Genomic DNA, 20,294 nt, shown 5'->3' with positions numbered 1-20,294 from the left:
TTATCATCATTCTTAACACACAATAGTTTTATACACACCATTACAAGGATAAGCTTTGAAAACAAAAATATCGTTCTAATAAACATAAATAGAGTCATTGTCATTATCAAAAGAGTAACGATATCCTTGTCAAAATAAAGCATGAAATCAAATTATGTTTCTTGTCATATCACAAGAGTAACGAAAATCAAGTAAATCAATCTTAACACCATTATCCAACATGAGCTCATAAATCCCGGTCCTAGTAATAGGCGAAGACCGTATATTTTCCATAATCAGGTTCAGCTTCCCATGCTCGACCTCTTCCATATCAAGGGTTCAATAACTAGAAACGTTGGTGTTATTGATTTTAATAGTGTACATACCAGAAGCAGAACCAGGTGCTTTGGCCTTTCTTTCTTTCACTTCTTGAAAGTATTTTGGGCAGCTTCTCTTCCAATGCCCCTTTTGGCCACAGTGAAAGCAAACTATCTCTTTTGGATCACTAACAAGAGGGACTTCATAGTTAGGTTTCCCCTTTGACCCACTAGACTCTCTATTTGGGGCTTTCCCTTTTTCATTTCGGTTGGGCGGCAACTTTCCTTTTTTTTCCCTTGCCTTGATAAACGACCAGGACAGGAGCACTTGCAATAATAGACGAATGAGACTTCTTCATTCCTGCTTCAGATGTTTGCAACAAGTTGTGGAGTTGTATAAATGTTGTTTCTATGTTGTTCAAATGATAGGTGAAGATGTAACATCCCCATTTTCACGGCCAGAAAAGACCGATTTGTTTATGCCTTATTTTAAAAATCGGAGTATCTTTTAAAGAAATATGTTGCGGAATTTGTTCCCATAAAAACATGATAAATACGTTATCAAATCATTTCTGAAGAAATGTATTTTTATTCATTTTCAAAACGTTGGGATGTCATCGTCAATATAGAAACATAAGCATAAACAGAACTTACATTCATTTACACTAGTGATCTACATCTCTTTTAAATCTCTCAGTGTAAAGTAGCTTCATATCGACACATGTGATACAAATAAGCTTGAGTGGGTCAGGTTGGGAAACCTGGTGAGTACATAGGGATTTCAATCCCACAATGTTATATCATATATATATATATATATATATATATATATATATATATATATATATAATTTAAAACTCACAAAATATACAATTTCACCATATATATAAGCAACTCTTTCCCCACCCCGTTAATCCTCACAACGAGACTATCCATACTCTCGGACCTTAAATTTTACCGCTTACTTAATCTATACTCTCGGATCTAATCCATGCTCTCAGATCATTAACTGTGCCCATTCCATACTCTCGGACTAGGGATAAATGTCTATGTCTAAATCCATACTCTCGAATTAATGACAAATAACTATGTCCTATCCATACTCCCGGACTAAGGACAACTGACTATGTCTTAATCCATACTCCCGGATTAATGACAATTGACTATATCTAATCCATACTCTCGGACTAGGGACAATGGCTATGTCTAATCCATGCTCCCAGATCAATGACATATTTTAAAGTTTTATTCTCTATGTATAACTCACTCGTACTCATAAGAAGATAATACCCAATATTCCTCATAATTAATTTAGGTTTACTCTTCATCCTAAATCATTATATATAATCAGGTATGTTCTTTAACACGTATTTCAGGCAACATCAAATAACTCGCACATAAACATATATTTAATACTTCAATCAATACTTGTATTAAAATCATGTTCATGAAAAGGACTATGCACTCACCTGATAAGGTGGTGATTCCGAACTTAGACAGCGCTTCGCTTCTTAAAAAAACAATTTCCTTTGACGAAACCTAGTATTATTACCACTAGAGTTTAGTCTAATATTCACCGAGACTAATTAATAGTCTTAGTATTATTATTATTATTATATAAGCGTTAAAACAATACTTTTCACCCACTATGTACAGACAGGGCCAGACATGAAACACCGGAGGGTAGGACCATTCTGGCATATAGCACTTCTGAAATCCAACAACCCAAGCGGCCCTTCAAACCAGATTCCCCGTACCACGAGTGGTTAAAAAGATATTATAACGATACTTATATAACTCATAATAATAGCCCAAATATTTATTATAAGGTCCTAATAACATTACTATAATTAAATAAAAGTTATATTTAAAATAGGGAAGGAATATCTTACCTACGAGGGTGTTTGGCTAGAAGCCAGACTCTGCAGGGGCAGAACTTCCGAGCTGAAAGCTCTTCTTCTCGGAGCCGTCGAGCGCTCCGGGGCTTTCTTCTAGCGCTAGGGGAGTTTTGGGAGGTTTAGAGAGCGAGTAGAGAGAGAAGGGTGGAGGTGTGAAGAAATGAGGGTGGAAGGGTATGTATTTATAGGGTGAAATATGGCTGAACTTGGTGCCACATGTCACCATCTGGTGGCAAGCCTTGGGGAGAAAGCAATGGCCAAGATTGTGTCACGTCACCCATTTTCGCACAGCACACTTCCGACTTCTAAAATCCGTAACTTTTGCATACGAGCTTTGTTTTTTACGTTCTTTATATCCACACGTAGGTATTGACAAGATCTACAACTCTCCTTTTGACTCTGTTGGCTAATTCTCAACCGATCTTAAATTTAACAGTATGAGAAGATTATATTGTTAAATGACTGCGTAAAATTCATAACTTCTACATACGGACTCCGTTTTCGTCTGTCTTTTTATTGTTGAGCTCTTATTAATGAGATATTCAATTCTCATTTAGTTCGTGTTGGCCAAAAACCGCTCGATCTAAAATTCGAATTCCGGGTTGTGCAGTGCTAGGCCAAATCTTAGAAAAATCATAACTTCCTCATACAAAGTCAGATTTGGGCGTTCTTTTTATGCATGCTCTCAGTTTAACGTATGCTACAACTTTCGTTTAGATTGCTAAGGCTAAAAAGCACTTATCGTAAAATCAAATTTTACGTCACGCAGTGTCGTTCCGGTTTTGCCGTAAAACTTCGACGGGCCATAACTTCTTCGTTATAACTCGGATTTCGGCGTTCTTTATATGTACGGAACCCTTGTGATATATACTCTAACTTGTTTAAGATTACTCCTTCTAAATAATCTTCCATAAAAAATTCATTTTTGACGCTTATTGTCTCTAAATTGACTAGCTCGGATCTGCGGGCGTTACAATTATATCACCCTTAGGATGATTACGTCCCGGAATCATCAACGAAACAGAGCTTGTTTAATGACTCCCTATGTTATCTATTCATCCTAGGTAATAATTGTAACTCTATGTTTCTTTGAATGAGTATGTAACTCCTGGTTTTCTTGACTGCAAGTAGTGATCGATCTTGCACCTACTCTGTATATCATGTTAGACTCCAAATTATGACCTTCCAGTCACAATCTTGATCCTTATTGGAGACTCCTTCTTCTTCTTAACAAAATTAAGATAAGTTCTTTTTTTACTACAATGGACCGATGTGTCATATTCTAATGACCTATCATCGTATGTTGCAACGCTTAGACTCAGGTCTCTTAGAGTCAAATTCTAGAACAGATTATACCTTCCTTCATGTTCTAATGTGATATAATCATATCTTAAAAGGTAGCATTTCTAGCTACAAGCAACTATCGCGATACCTCTACTAATCGCTTTGATTATCTCTTATTTCAATCTTCCGGCTTAAGTCAAATGTGACATCGAACTTAGTTCTCTGAACCATGTAATATACTCATCTTAGTCAGACTCGATTTGATATGACCACTAGGGTCGAAATAACAATCATCTTCTTAATCATTACCGAAATAATGGTAACGACATACTTGAATAAAACGAAATCAATTACTAGCTTTTTGGTAACCTTGTGACTTTCCTTGATCCAAGTGTGAGTCATGTGCTTCCGGTAGTATAGGCCTCTACTACCATTCACACCTACTCATACTCATCCCAAGTATTGTCTCGCAGTTTTCCAAGTCACCATACAAGAAAATCACACAACAGCTTAACACATCAGATAGCAAAACGAAGGTTTTATATTATTCCTTGAAACGACTACATAGGTGTTCAAGTTCACGCTAGACTATGCCTCTAATAGGCTACATCATATGATACTATCCGTATGGCTACTTCATATCTTGATCTTTGGATATAAAATCCTTATTCATGATTCCTTGCATTGTTAACTACTTCGTCAAGGATCATTTGAAATGCTCTTGCCTTTGGTTTTGGCGGCACATTTGGCTTTGCAGCTTCTTCTCTCCGTGGGCAGTTTTGCTTGAAATGTCCTTCACCACACTTAAAGCAGACTTCTCTCTTGGTTGTGCATTTGCTGGCATAATGACCAATCTTCCCGCATTTGAAGCAAGCCATATCTTTAGAGCATATCCCAATGTGCTTCCTTCTGCACTTGTCACACCATTGTGCTCCTTCTCCAGACTTCGAGAATTTTCACTTCTCGTCGGACCTTGTCGATCCTTCAAACTTTCTCTTATCGCCAACTTCAACCTTGCTGGTGGCTCTTCCCTTGATCATATCTTCAACAGACTTGGCAGCCCAGATAGCTGCCTCTAGAGTAAGTGCCTGACGTACCGACACCGCATACTCCCAGGGAAGTCCCTTTGCGTACTTTTCGATTTTTGTCAGCTCGTTTGGGACAAGGCACAAAGCAAACTCCATTTTGTCTGTGAAGTTGTTGGTGTATTCATCGATGGACATGCTTCCTTTCTTCAAAGTCAGGAATTGGTTTTCTAGCTCGAGCAGATTTTGGGCTGAGCAATACTTGCGTTTGAAATGCACCAAAAAACTCTACCCAATTTAGTTTCAGGGGCTCATTAGGGCTTAGAGTCTTCCCCAGGGTGTTCCACCAGCGAACAGCGCCTCCTCTGAACTGACGCACTGCAAACGTGGTTTGTAGCTTACCTTTGCAACCACATGTCATGAATGCTAATTCCATCTCCGAGATCCAATCCATAACTCCGATCAGATCTTCCTTCCCAGTGAAAGTTGATGGCTTGCAATTTAGAAAATCCTTGTACTTGCATCCATTCCTATCGACTCCGTCATCTTGGTTGTTCCTCATAATCACCGGCGGATCAGCTTCACCAACGGTCCTACTGTAGTTTCCCTCCTCAGACTGCCCATCATTCAATTCGGGTTGTTCAACAGGCATCGTAGGTTCATCCCTATCTTGTAGCAGTAATCGCCTTGTTTCCTCCATTTGACGATCCAACATCATCTGGATCATCGATTGTACCCCGACCATTATGATTGGCTCAGGTGTAGCTGCTACAATAGGTACTTGCTCAATCACTTGAGGTTGAGGCTGTTGATTCCTATTTCCATTCGCATTTCCGACTCCGCTTCGGGTTCTTGCCATTTCGATCTATACACCAATTTAGACGTTCAGTGTGTAATGACGAGAATTAAGATAGGAAATATTTTATTTACAATCGACGTGTAAATCTCCCTATCACTCCGAAAAGTTACATGCCAGTTCTAATACCGTAATTAAATGTTTAGAAATCTGAACACATAAAGTTTCCAGATCCGGTCGGCAACAGACCATAGATCCGATCATATAATGCATATCATAAATCATTTAGCACATAAAAGGATGTTAGGCATTTTCCCTAAATAAGCTAGTGCTTGTGTCTATTCAGGTGTATTACCTAAATTTATTAGACACACTCCTCACGACATCGCTTAGCATTCTAAGTTTAAGTCTAGAAATAAATACTTATTCCTAGTTCGCTTAAACTAATGCTTTGATACCAACTATGACATCCCCATTTTCACGGCCAGAAAAGACCGATTTGTTTATGCTTTATTTTGAAAATCGGAGTATCTTTTAAAGAAATATGTTGCGGAATTTGTTCCCAGAAAAACATGATAAATACGTTATCAAATCATTTCTGAAGAAATGTATTTTTATTCATTTTCAAAACGTTGGGATGTCATCGTCAATACAGAAACATAAGCATAAACAGAACTTACATTCATTTACACTAGTGATCTACATCTCTTTTAAATCTCTCAGTGTAAAGTAGCTTCATATCGACACTTGTGATACAAATAAGCTTGAGTGGGTCAGGTTGGGAAACCTGGTGAGTACATAGGGATTTCAATCCCACAATGTTATATCATATATATAATTTAAAACTCACAAAATATACAATTTCACCATATATATAAGCAACTCTTTCCCCACCCCATTAATCCTCACAACGAGACTATCGATACTCTCGGACCTTAAATTTTACCGCTGACTTAATCCATACTCTCGGATCTAATCCATGCTCTCGGATCATTAACTGTGCCCATTCCATACTCTCGGACTAGGGACAAATGTCTATGTCTAAATCCATACTCCCGGAGTAATGACAAATAACTATGTCCTATCCATACTCCGGGACTAAGGACAACTGACTATGTCTTAATCCATACTCCCGGATTAATGACAATTGACTATATCTAATCCATACTCTCGGACTAGGGACAATGGCTATGTCTAATCCATGCTCCCGGATCAATGCCATATTTTAAAGTTTTATTCTCTATGTATAACTCACTCGTACTCATAAGAAGATACTACCCACTATTCCTCATAATTAATTTAGGTTTACACTTTATCCTAAATCATTATATATAATCAGGTATGTTCTTTAACACGTATTTCGGACAACATCAAATAACTCGCACATAAACATATATTTAATACTTTAATCAATACTTGTATTAAAATCATGTTCATGAAAAGGACTATGCACTCACCTGATAAGGTGGTGATTTCGAACTTAGACAGCGTTTCGCTTCTTAAAAAAACAATTTCCTTTGACGAAACCTAGTATTATTACCACTAGAGTTTAGTCTAATATTCACCGAGACTAATTAATAGTCTTAGTATTATTATTATTATTATATAAGCGTTAAAACAATACTTTTCACCCACTATGTACAGACAGGGGCCAGACATGAAACACCGGAGGGTAGGACCATTTTGGCATATAGCACTTCTGAAATCCAACAACCCAAGCGGCCCTTCAAACCATATTCCCCGTACCGCGAGTGGTTAAAAAGATATTATAACGATACTTATATAACTCATAATAATAGCTCAAATATTTATTATAAGGTCCTAATCACATTACTATAATTAAATAAAAGCTATATTTAAAATATGGTAGACGTATCTTACCTACGAGGGGGTTTGGCTAGAAGCCAGGCTCTGCAGGGGCAGAACTTCCGAGCCGAAAGCTCTTCTTCTCAGAGCCGTCGAGCGCTCCGGGGCTTCTTCTAGCGCTAGGGGAGTTTTGGGAGGTTTAGAGAGAGAGAGAGTAAAGAGAGAAGGGTGGAGGTGTGAACAAATGAGGGTGGAAGGGTATGTATTTATAGGGTGAAATATGGCTGAACTTGGTGCCACATGTCACCATCTGGTGGCAAGCCTTGGGGAGAAAGCAATGACCAAGATTGTGCCACGTAACCATTTTCGCACAACACACTTCCGACTTCTAAAATCCGTAACTTTCGCATACGAGCTCTGTTTTGACGTTCTTTATATCCACGCGTAGGTATTGACAAGATCTACAACTCTCCTTTTGACTCCGTCGGCTAATTCTCGACCGATCTTAAATTTAACAGTATGAGAAGATTATACTGTTAAATGATTGCGTAAAATTCATAAATTCTACATACAGACTCCTTTTTCGTCTGTCTTTTTATCGTTGAGCTCCTATTAATGAGATCTTCAATTCTCATTTATTTCGCATTGGCCAAAAACCGCTCGATCTAAAATTCGAATTCCGGGTTGTGAACTGCTAGGCCAAATCTTAGAAAAATCATAGCTTCCTCATACAAAGTCAGATTTGGGCATTTTTTTATGCATGCTCTTGGTTTAACGTATGCTACAACTTTCGTTTAGATTTCTAAGGCTAAAAAGCACTTTATCGTAAACTCACTTTTTACGTCACGCAGTGTCGTGCCGATTTTGCCGTAAAACTTCGACGGGCCATAACTTCTTCGTTATAATTCGGATTTCGGCGTTCTTTATATGTACGCAACCCTTGTGACATATACTCTAACTTGGTTAAGATTACTCCTTCTAAATAATCTTCCATCAAAAACTCATTTTTGACGCTTATTGTCTCTAAATTGGCTAGCCCGGATTTGCGGGCGTTACAGAAGATGAATTGATTATAACAACATAACAAGGAGTTCAGAACCATATCAATGGTCGGTTCCTTGTCGAAATTCACGTTCAACTTCTCCAATCTTTCCACATGTCTCTGCATTTTCTACATATGATCACACACTTACTCTCCTTCCTTGAGCTTGCATGCCATCAGGGATTTGACGATCTCATAGTGTTCTTGCCTAGATTTCTTCTGAAACATTTCACTAATAGTTATGTTCATTTCATATGGTTAATAGTCGTCATAGGAATTTTGCAAATCTGGGGTCATGATAGCGATCATGATGCAAACAACCTTTGTGGCATCGTCAATGTGTTGCTTGTTGGCAGCTATTTCTTCTGAGGTGGCGGTATTCTGGTCGATCTCAGGAATAGGAGTATTGAGAACATACTCTTTGGTCTCATACCAAAGATTCATCTTCAAGTTTTGCATCCAATCCATGTTGTTTGGATCAATGAGTTTTTCCTTAGATAAAATCAACAAGAGAGTAAAGTTTGAACTTGGAGGGTTAGGAGGAGGAGGAGGAGGAATATCACAATTTCCAGACATATTTTATTTGAGAAACAATTTTAGTTAGTTCATTAGTCCTTAATATTTTAACCCGATATTAATATTCAAGACTAAGATCTATTTTTTCAATTCGAACTTCGAAGAGGGATGTCATAATCAAATTGCGAATTTATTTTAGGTCGGTAGACTTTTACCAATTCTAATATTTTGAAACTCAAAGATCTTTTAGATTCATTGAATCTTATCAATGGCCTATTTAATCTCGAATTATGCTCTCAGTTTTGTGACTGGGATGACGCGGATCACAAATGAGATGTGAATAACCATGCAAATTCGTGTGACACCTTCGATGTCATTTATGATCATATATTGATGTGTCAGTTAACCACACACACCCCATAAACAATCATTAATTCGAGTTTGTACCATCATTTCAACTTTGTAGTCCCAAGTTAGTGTGTCGGTTAACCGCACATGCTCCTCTAATGACTCACAAAGAAACGATGTGTGTTTTCATGGATTAACATACAATTTCACATTTTTCCAAAAGTAACGAGAGTGGGATTTTAATGTGTTTTTAGTACTTATATATTATACTTTCAATGTGATTATTGTCCTATCAAAACCCTTTCGACTAACGAAAATCCACTACGGAAAGAAACGGTGGGTGAAAAGGACACCCATTCAATGGTCATTTTATAGGTCGTCTCCTTATACCTTTCTTATAACATAGCTTCATGAATGAGGCCTAGTCTTAGTCTAACTGACAATTAGTAATCTAATATGTATAATATTATAAACTCTTATAATATATAAAGGTGTATTTTAAACATTTCAAAATTACATGGTTTGAATATAATTAATTTACTTAACCTTTAAATTATTAATATTCAAATATTTAAGATTAATAATATTTTATGGATTATGATTATCTTAATTAACATATTAATTAAATAATATAAATTCCATAATTATCTTTCTTGATTTTCGAATTTGGATGCATCCCATTACTTAATTAAAAGTTCAGATTTTAAATAAATTAAGATAACCGTTACATATTAAGCAATTATCCTCCAAGATGAAAATAAGACAAGAAATTTGGATCTGTCAGAGCAAGGAGCGCGTCGCGCTCGACAAACAGTAGGGTTTTTGATTTTTTTTAGTTTCAATTATACACATATAATGGAAAGTACCCTAGGCTCTAATAGAATTGATGATTTTTCTAGGTTACATCTAACATATTTGCACAACAAAATTATCATAAAATCTAATTATGGACACATGCAACCTATAGATCTAGGGATGAGCATAGGCGGGTACCCACCTCATTTGGCGAGAACCGGAACTGGAACCGGTGGTTCCTAAAAAGGTAAAACTGAAACCGAAACCAGTATAGGCAGTTCTTAAATTTTTTGAACAAGTCTCGGAACCGACGGTTCCGGTTCCAAGAGCGGGTAACCTGGTTACATCAATTTTATTAACTTTTGTCAAAAAACCTGCAATTTAGTTCGGTCCAAATCGAATAAACTCGGATCAAAGACGGACAAAATTGGACTAATATATTCTAAACATGTCTAAATAACACACACATATTCAGACGATATATATATATATATATATATATATATATATATATATAAACCGGTTCCGACGGGTACCCAGCGGGTAGCGGTTTCGAGGCGATTCCGGTTTCGAAAGCGGGTACCCAGTTTCGATGCTCATCCCTATATATATATATATATATATATATATATATATATATATATATATATATATATATATATATATATATATATATATATATATATACACACACATTATAGCAACATACTATTGAAACTATAATAAACCCTAGATGTAATCAAAATTCTCAAGTAGAATTACATACCTTCAGTGTTACAATTGTATGTACCACTCTTGAATCCTTAGTTGCTCTTCAGAAAGCTAGCACCAAATTTATGGTTGCCTCTAATGGCTCACACCCAAACCCTAGAAACTAGAAAAACAATATGGAGAGAGATAGAGAGGGAGAGGCAGAAATTTGGATATGCCTTTGCAAGAGATCATGTGACCGAATATCATAACCCTATGGGTCTATTTATAGTTGTCAGATATCTTGATAAAACCCCTAATTTGAATATTAAAATAATTTAGTTTAATTCAATTCAAATCAGTTTCTTTTTCTGCACTTTGAGGCTTCCAGGACCCCTTGGAGGAGCTCCCTAAAACCATCCAAGCAAGGAGGATTCTAGAATCCCTCCTTTTCTCAACTTTTAAGAATTATAGTTCAACCCATCTACCTATATTTAATTCCAATTAACCCAAAATCAATTCCAATTAATTCCAAATTAAATCTAATATCAATTTCTAATTAATTTATTAACCATATAATAAATTAATAAATTATTTCAACTATCTTGTAACATCATTACTAACTATTTCTATATATGAGGGAAACCCAAAAAGACTTTGCTTTTATTCATAAGAATATATCAATTTAGATAAGACCTTAGACACTTTAATCCAACATCAACAAGCCCCACGATTTTATCTAATTACTTTTGACTTAATGTATATCGAACTTAATTTATTAATACATGCAAAGAGTCCCAAAATACTACTTTTCCCAATTTATCCTCTTTGGCTCTAAAACACAATGCAGGGGCTTAAATCACTTAACCAACATTATCAACATCTAATAAGGTCATAACTTTATTCTCTTGAAGTCCAAAGCCTTTACTTGATCAAATTACGACCCGCTATTCTTAAACTAGAAACATCCAGAAATTGGATGTTACAATGACAACCCTTCGGGGAAGGGGTAAAAGTTTGAATGATCATGGCAGCCCTTCGGGAAGTGATCAGTTCCAGTTAGCAGTGTCTAAGACAACCCTTCAAGGAATTAGCCTGCTGGAGTAGGGTTGGTACCAATAATATGTGTTTAGAATATCAGTAATACATGTTACGTGTTGTGTATGTGTACTATGTGGAATACATATGATCTGTATAATGAATAAGTGTTATGATTTCTCAGAAATTCATAGGCTTATAGTTGCTATTTTATGTCTTTAGTTTTAGGTCCTTCAGGTTCGAAGGACAAGGAGCTAGCGTGATCGGGGGATCTGGACATTCTTCGGGGGTATGGCATCCATTTTATGTTTACCTTTTCTTGAATTTGTTTTCAAAACAAGTATTAACTTTCACTTTTGATGATGACATTTGATACATTATTCTTGATGATGTTATGAATGGAACCCCTTTTGTTATCCATACTCTGATTTATAAAAAAAAAAAAATATGTTTGATTTAGGGATGTTACAGTTCTTCAAGTAATTTTCAAGTTAAAAACTAAAAATTTAATAGAAAAAATATCCACGTTGATACCATGTCAGTACCAAGTGGACTTATTCGACTGACAAAAATGCCAATAAGGATGCCAACTCAGCAATGTAACTCGTTTACTCCTTCGTTTTTCTTAAAATGACATTTTTAACATGGAAAAATGGACTTTAATCCCCTAAAACACAAAAAAAAGAAAAATATTATGGACCTTTTGAAACAAAATGACAAACTTTGTAGGGTTATAATGACGGGAGATTGTGAAGTTCCGTGGAACTACTCACTTTATATCACCACCATAGTGTTCTTACTCTTGTTTAGGGTGATGTTCACCGTTGACACATAAATCATAAGGTTTTCATTCGGATAGACATTTATTGGCCTTAGAAGTCATTTTTTACAATACTATAACCAAAAACTATTGAAGATTCGATAAGTGAAAAGAATAATTGATCCATAAATGTTTTAGATAATATAAGAATATGATGGTTAAAAATAATAATAAACATATGTCTTATTATCCTTTATAAATATCACTTTGAAAGATATTTGACAAATCATTTGGATTTTTGTAAATGGATATAAAATTTAGGTAACATTTCGTTTATATCCTTATAAACTTCCATAATTAATATATATCCTTGTAAAACTTCACATTACATGTATATCCTTATAAAATTTATAAACTCACATATATACCCAAATACTTAATTTAATGATAATAAATACATTTAAAAATTAAAAGCATTATTTTTAAACTGTATATAACTGAATTGGTAAAATGCCCGTTTCCAATTCCTCCTATAATCAATCTTCTTATTCACAATATGGTTATTCACGATCTGATTCCTTGTCGTTTCATATTTTGTATAATCAATTAGCAAAACTCGATGATTGCATATTTCTAACCGATTGCTAAACAACATATTTCAACTCCTACAATGGATCTAGGAAACCTACAATTATTCTCTTCTAAACAATTTTGTTCTTCCTGTTGTTCTTCAGAGGTAAAATCTCGGAAAAATTAATATCAATGTGTGTGTCAACATTTTGTAAGGCTTCATTTAGTAAATAGGTCGAGAATAACAATGTCGGAGAAATGTAATATTGTAATGTTACACGTTAATTATTTTCTTACTAATAAAAAGTCAATTTAAATATAGCTTTTTATTTATTTAATATATTAAATATGATTAAATTAATTATTTGAACATATATGTGAGTTTATAGATTTTATAAGGATATACATGTAATTTGAATTTTTATAAGGATATATACGTAATTACAAAAGTTTCCAAGGATATAACTAAAAATTCGCCCTAAAATTTATATAATGGTTGATAAGAGGATTTAATATGACTCTGTGAGTTCTGTGATATGGTTTTTATGATAACTAGAAAAAGAACTCGGTCTTCGCCCCGGGTTAGATAAAAAATTTATATTTTTTCTGTTTTGTGTGATGGTAGGGATTGTACTTTTAATTTTTTACAGTTTATGCAATGTATTCTAAAAACGTTGAACACCGATATTTTTAATTATAAGAAGCAACTCTTTCTACTTGTAAGTATGCATTTGTGTGTATCTGTTTTCATTTTTTTTTCTTTTTTAAGTATTTGCATGTAATGATAAGTTCAAACCATAGAGTAGAAATTAAAGTGGTGCCAGTGTCTTATATTAGAACATGGAGTTCATACAAAGGATGTGAAAACTATTACATAGACAATAACAAAAGAGGGCATTGGTTGGACGTTGACTAATTAGACATAACCAACATAAAAGAGGGAAAGTTTGGTAGCTAATCGTCATGGAGTTCCTTCATGAGATTCTTGTGGTCGACAATTGCTTCTTTGATTTCTTCCTGGAGGAAGGGGATGCCTATCTACATCTTGTTGTCACGTGCCTTTACTTTATCGAGAACATTGTCGGATATTGCGAAGTCCACGAAGCGTGGGTGAGTTTCTATGGTGCTACAGTACTCTTGATGAATTGAATATATATGAATTCTATTTTTCTTTTGGTAAAATATAGTTTTTATTTTTTATTTTTAATTGTAGTCATGCGATCAGCAGTTTAGTGAAAGCCAGAGAGTAGAAGCGACAACTCCATAAAATATGGTGGTAGAATTGTGAAACACATAGACATTTTCTATAAATTACGAGGACAATTTTTTTAATTATTTTTGTACACAGGGGTCAAACCTGCCAAATTACAAAAATGTTACACATATGGATTGTTTTTGAAAAAAAAAACTTTACGGGGACCTTTTCTATAAAATTAAAAAATTATAGGGAGTAAATCTGCTAAATTTTAAAAGCTTTGTTGTAGGGACTAAATTTGTCGAAATGTGTAACCTTTGTTGCAGGAAATAAATATGCCAAAAGATATTGGAGGGACTAAAGCTGCCAAAATATAAAACCTTTGTTGCAAGGACTAAATATGTCAAATTGTAAAAGCAGCAACTAATACCAAGCAAAATAAAGAAAAATGGGATATAGGGCCGGTCCAAGTCGATTTGAGGACATGGACAAAATATAAAAATGAGGCCCTTGCATATAGAAAAAAAATTACTAAAGGACAACAGTTTTTTGTAATTAGTCATTTGTTATAAATTTATCCATAGATCGTTTTTGTAATAGTATTAGTTATTAATTTCTTTGTTTTTTTTCTTTTTTCACTACCATATAAATATTTTCTAGGCAATATGTCACTATTTTAAACTTATAGAACAATGTCAATGAGAAAAAGCAAGTAAAAAAAACAAAAAAACTTAGTTGTGAACTTGTGATGTCGAATCATTTTTGAGCAGCAAGGATAAGAATTTCTAAATCAGTTTTTAGGCCCCAACAACAAGGATATCAAAGCTTATAATGTTAAGGTTTCAAGTTATCTACATAAAATCAGAGGGAAACACCAAAATTAACTTTTTATCAAAAAATTAACATCAAAAAAGTGAATAACAATAACAAAATCGTACAATTTACACGCCTCAGATTAACACAAATCATACATTAGAAATGATAATCAGTGATACTGGCTGAAATTAGATTAACACAAATACAAGATCGGTTTGTTTAAAAGATGCGTGAAATCATAATCATAGTCATTGTATTAAGAAAGATTTAACTCAGAAGGCCACGTGAAAAAAAAAATCATAATTGGTTTATTACGAACTGATTTGTTTGTTACTGTGAAAAAATCAAAATCGATTCATAGAGTTATCCGATCGATGGTGGTGAGAGGCCGGATGCGATGATTATTCCCGAAGAATCACAAATCCTCCAAATCTCCTTCGCTAATTTTGCTTTGACTCCAATTTATTTCATTTTTCATTTTAGCCGCTATATACGATATATATTAAGATTTTTTTTATACTAACATAATAAGGTATCTAAGTTGTTCCACCCATTGGCACGATCCTAGACCATATTTGACAAATTGTAAGAAACATTTGACCAAAACTATAGACCACCAAAGATTATTATTCATAAGCAAGGTATAGATTTTATATATATATATATATATATATATATATATATATATATATATATATATATATATATATATATATATATATATATAGGGGAGAGTTCAATTGAGAAAAAAAATTGATAACGAGGGAATGAATATGGACCATTCATTTCGAATCTGCCGCTTAAACGCTCCAGCGTATCGGGCCGACAGAATAGATCATATTCATACATAAATACGTATATTCGTATATGAATAAGTATAATGGAAGTTATTATTCATATATGAATATGGCGGCGTTGGTTGGTGGCGGAGGTGGCGGATGTTGGTGGTGGTTGGTTGTGGAGGTGGTGGTGGTGGTGGTGGTGGTTGGTGGCAGTGGTGGTGGTGGTGATGGTTGGTGGCGGAGGGAGGTGGTGTATTCATATATGAATACACTTATATTTATATTCATATATGAATATTACTCATCTTCTGTCTGCCCGGTACGCCGGAACATTTTTTATTTTTATTTTCTCAATTGAACTTACCTATATGTATATATACTAGTTTATAATCCGTGGGAACCACGGTTGTAAATTTAATTACACTTTAATACTAAAAATTCGTAATTATTAATCAAATAATGTAAATAAATTATTAATCAAGAGATATTTTATATAGTTATGTAAAATTATATTCATTGATTCAAATAAGTATGTGAAATTAATTTTCAATATATATTATATAGTTTTTATTTGTCAATAAAATAAAAAAATTACGATATAATACAATGAAATATTAAACTTACTATAAAAATAAAACAACAACAATAAGTGAAGTAAACTAAAATTGTTATATAAATCAGAAAATTAAGTTGTTAAAATAAACATATATTATAAAAAAATAAGGAATTATAAAAGAAAAATTAACAATATATTTTTATTAACAATAATAATAAAACATGTTATGAGAAATAATAGTTTACAAACTATTTACAAATTTCTAAAAACTTCTTTATAAACGACATTAGAAGTTTTATTTGTAAGTCTAACATCCTTATTTAAAATTAACAACTTTAATCATTCTTTACTTTGAACTCTAGATAGGATAACATATAATTGACCATGTGTAAAAACCGGATCTTTCAAAAACAAACCAACCTGAGATAAGGACTGTCATTGGCTCTTTTTAATTGTCATTGCAAAACAAACGCCTAATGGAAATTGTTTTCTTTGGAATTTGAATGATATTTTTTTTTCAGTTGGTGTTAAGGTCATTCTTGGAATAAAGGTCCAATTTCCAATATTACTTCCAAATATGATAACTGCCTCAATAACACATTTGCCCAAAGATATCACCTATAGTCTAGTGTCATTACATAAGCCATTTTTTTTATCAATGTTTCTCAGTAACATAACTGGAACCCCAACTTTCAAAACTAACTTATGATTAGGCGGACCTGAGACTTTAAGACCATTTAAAACATCAGGTGAGTATAAATTGGCATCAACGTGATCATAGACAAACTCAGATTGGCATAGTTTATCTGAACTTAGATATTCGACTTCATCTCCTAGAAATAATCCTAGCAAACGATTCCGACAACTTCATTTTTTGGAGCAAGTATTGCTCTTTCTTGAAAATATTTTGGAATGTTAGAATCTTCAAGAATTGAAGGATATACAAACTCGATTAATGAACATATAGGATCATAAAGATCATTAATTAGAAGATCCTCCAGAATATCAATAATCACTTCGCCATCGTTAGAACCACCACGTTTCCCTTCTCCTATATCCAAAATCCATTTTGCAAAATCCATTGTTTGTTGAATAGCAGATGTATCACTTCCAACAGTTAGCCTCATATTCTTGATTAGTTGATAGACTTTGCATTGTTGCCATAAATATGATGAACTTAAGGAAGCATTGACAATGTCTTGTCTACTACCACTTGGGATAATTTGTCTAAAATCTCCTCCAAAAACAATCACTTTCCCACCAAATGGAAAAGTTAAGTTTCTAGGATTATGACACTTGAATATATCTTTAAAAGTTCGGTCTAAAGCTTCAAATGCATGCTTGTGAATCATGGGTGCTTCATCCCAAATGATTAATGATGTTTTTGTAATAAAATGGCGAGTTCACTATCCGGTGATATGGAACAAATAGAAACCTCATTAAGAAATAAGAACCAAAGGAATTATAAATCGTGAATGTGTCATCATGCCACCGGTTAATAATAAAGAAGCAATCTCACTCAAAGCAATATTTAAAACAATTTGAGTATTAGATCTAACTGCGGCAGATAATGTCTTCCAAAGATAGGTTTACATGTTCCACCATAATCGCAGACAAAGAAAACACCTCCTTCATTATTGTTTATTGCAGTCATGATATCATCAAAAATGCTCCGTTGCTCAGATATTAATGCAATAGAAAGTCGATTAAACTCGTTCTTTAAAATTTGTATGTCATAACCTAGCTCTTCACTGATAAGACGATTGTTTGAAGAGGATACAGAATCAACATCGGGGCAAAGGCATCCTTGTAAATTTTTGTAAACTTGAATTGTTACGAAGTAAAATTTGTTCAGTACACTCAGATTTATATTCATATATGAATATTAGTCATCCTCCGTCGGTCCGGTACGTCGGAACGTTTTACGGCAAAAATAAATGATTGACTGAGAATGATTCTCTTATTCTCAATTTTTTTATTTTCTCAATCTTTTTTATTTTCTCAATTGAACTTATATATATATATATATATATATATATATATATATATATATATATATATATATATATATATATATATATATATATATAATACGTAGGCATTTAAATTTTAGAAAATATTTTGTTTATTTTTAAACGTTGAAATATATATATATATATATATATATATATATATATATATATATATATATCTTAATACCTTAAAAATCATTTAGCAATTTTAGGACAAGAAAGTCTTAATTTTAAGTAATACAAAATGTTAAACACAATATACAAATATTTAATGCATGGTATCTCTTATCCATATCAAGACCACCTTAATTCTTGGGTATTCGATTCCCATCTTTCTTATCTTGACGTGATCTTTCTTTTATATTTGAATTCCCTAAATCATATTTAGTCAACAAATTCGTATCACAAGAACGATTCAAAAGGAATATAGTTACATTAACTTAGAATCCCAGAATTCCCAAATATCTCGGCCCCATCTCTTTATATGATGATTAACTTTGTCCATCTCTATAATTTCTCTCTAGAAACCCTAGAACCCAACAACTCGATGCCGACGTCGCCATCCTTCTCTACAAATTCTCTTAACTCCATGGAGGTGCTTCCATAAATACCCACCGATGGAAGATGTAGACTAGGGCCACCATTGCTAAATCATCATTAACCATCTCTCTATCTCTCTATCTCTCTTTCTCTCTCTCTCTCTCTCTCTCTCTCTCTCTCTCTCTCTCTTTGTGTGTGTGTGTATTTCTCTACGCACAAGCACATACCATCGTCACTCTTGCTCTCTCGTATGTTTTGATCGATTACATGTTAGGTTTATCTCACACATCTTTAAATTTTTTAGGTGACAAGTGCTTTGAGTGTTTTGTATTTCACGACATATAAATTTGTATGTTCACTCTTCAGGTTTTGTCTGGTTTATGTTTGATCGATTATAGGTTAGGTTTATCTCTTATGTTATGATCAATTGTGTCTGAGTCATGTTTTGATTCCGGTTTTTGGTTACATTTTATGACTTTTACTGGTTCACATGATCAAATTTTGATATTTTTACAACATTGTGATTTTTTTGTTACTGCTATCAACTTCCCATACTAAGGTTCATCTGTTTTTTAAATTTTTGGATAGGTTAAAACAATATCTTTTCATTTTTTCCATTATTTGTGTTTTTGTTGACGATTTTAATTTTTTTTGGCAGATCCGAGCGTAAGTGATGTGTCTGAGGTTTTTCTTTTGATGATTTTTCTTACAGGTTCGAAGTTCACCACTCGCCAACCCTAAATAGCAGCTCAAATAACAATTATAACAGGTTTGTGTTTCTTTTTCTTTTTCTCCAATCTTTTTCTTTCCTGTCTAAATCATCTTTCTAACTTTATGTGTGTGTTTTTAACTATTTATGTGATAAAGAGTCCATATTGCGTGTGTTTGTTTAACCGTCATATATTTTTATTTGAGAGGAATAACAAGATTATTTACTTTCTCTCCATTTTTCTAGATTAAGTTTTTAACGTATTGTTGGTTACATATATTTTTTTTTGGAACCAGAATGACCATAACAGATGGAATACATGGAAGCTTCCTGACTAGAGTAAAAAATGATCAAGAACTTTTTATAAACAGGGAAAATTGGTAATCTGTTAATCTATATATTAGTTCATAGTTTTAAAAGTTAAAGAGAATATTACTCATAGTTTCTAGGCAGTGCATTTTGCCTTAATGTAGGTTCTTATTTTTTCTTGATACAAGGCATGAGACTGGGGTGCCTTAATGTCAACATAACCTGAACTTTACCTCATATTTTAATCTAACATATGAACATTAAACTTTATATATTAGCTATATATAGTTTTTGAATTTTTTTATATCAAGTATGCAACACAGTTTCCGGGTGGCAATAAAATCTGATGTCTTTGTGTGAAATTTTATACATATCATTCACCTCCTCCATAAATTTAATTTATTATTCATATAACGATTTGATTTATATTATATTATTTGAGTTTTTTTCTCAATATTTATGTTGAATTGTTTTTTAATGTTCAACTTTATGTATTCTAGATGGATTAATG

General features: G+C 33.5%; 1 protein-coding gene across 1 annotated transcript; it reads right to left on the bottom strand.

Annotated features, from left to right (window-relative positions):
* Positions 1-17,058: 17,058 nt before the first annotated feature.
* On the bottom strand, positions 17,059-17,565 carry LOC145131213 (uncharacterized). The gene has a single exon (XM_079065937.1). The coding sequence runs from the start codon at positions 17,563-17,565 to the stop codon at positions 17,059-17,061; it is 507 nt and encodes a 168-aa protein (XP_078922063.1).
* Between the last annotated feature and the right edge of the window lie 2,729 nt (positions 17,566-20,294).

The sequence above is a fragment of the Lactuca virosa genome, chromosome 8, assembly GCF_052849685.1.
Source record: "Lactuca virosa cultivar CGN04683 chromosome 8, Lactuca_virosa_CGN04683_v6, whole genome shotgun sequence".
Lineage (NCBI taxonomy): Eukaryota > Viridiplantae > Streptophyta > Magnoliopsida > Asterales > Asteraceae > Lactuca > Lactuca virosa.
This window is presented reverse-complemented; position numbering and strand designations above follow the sequence as displayed.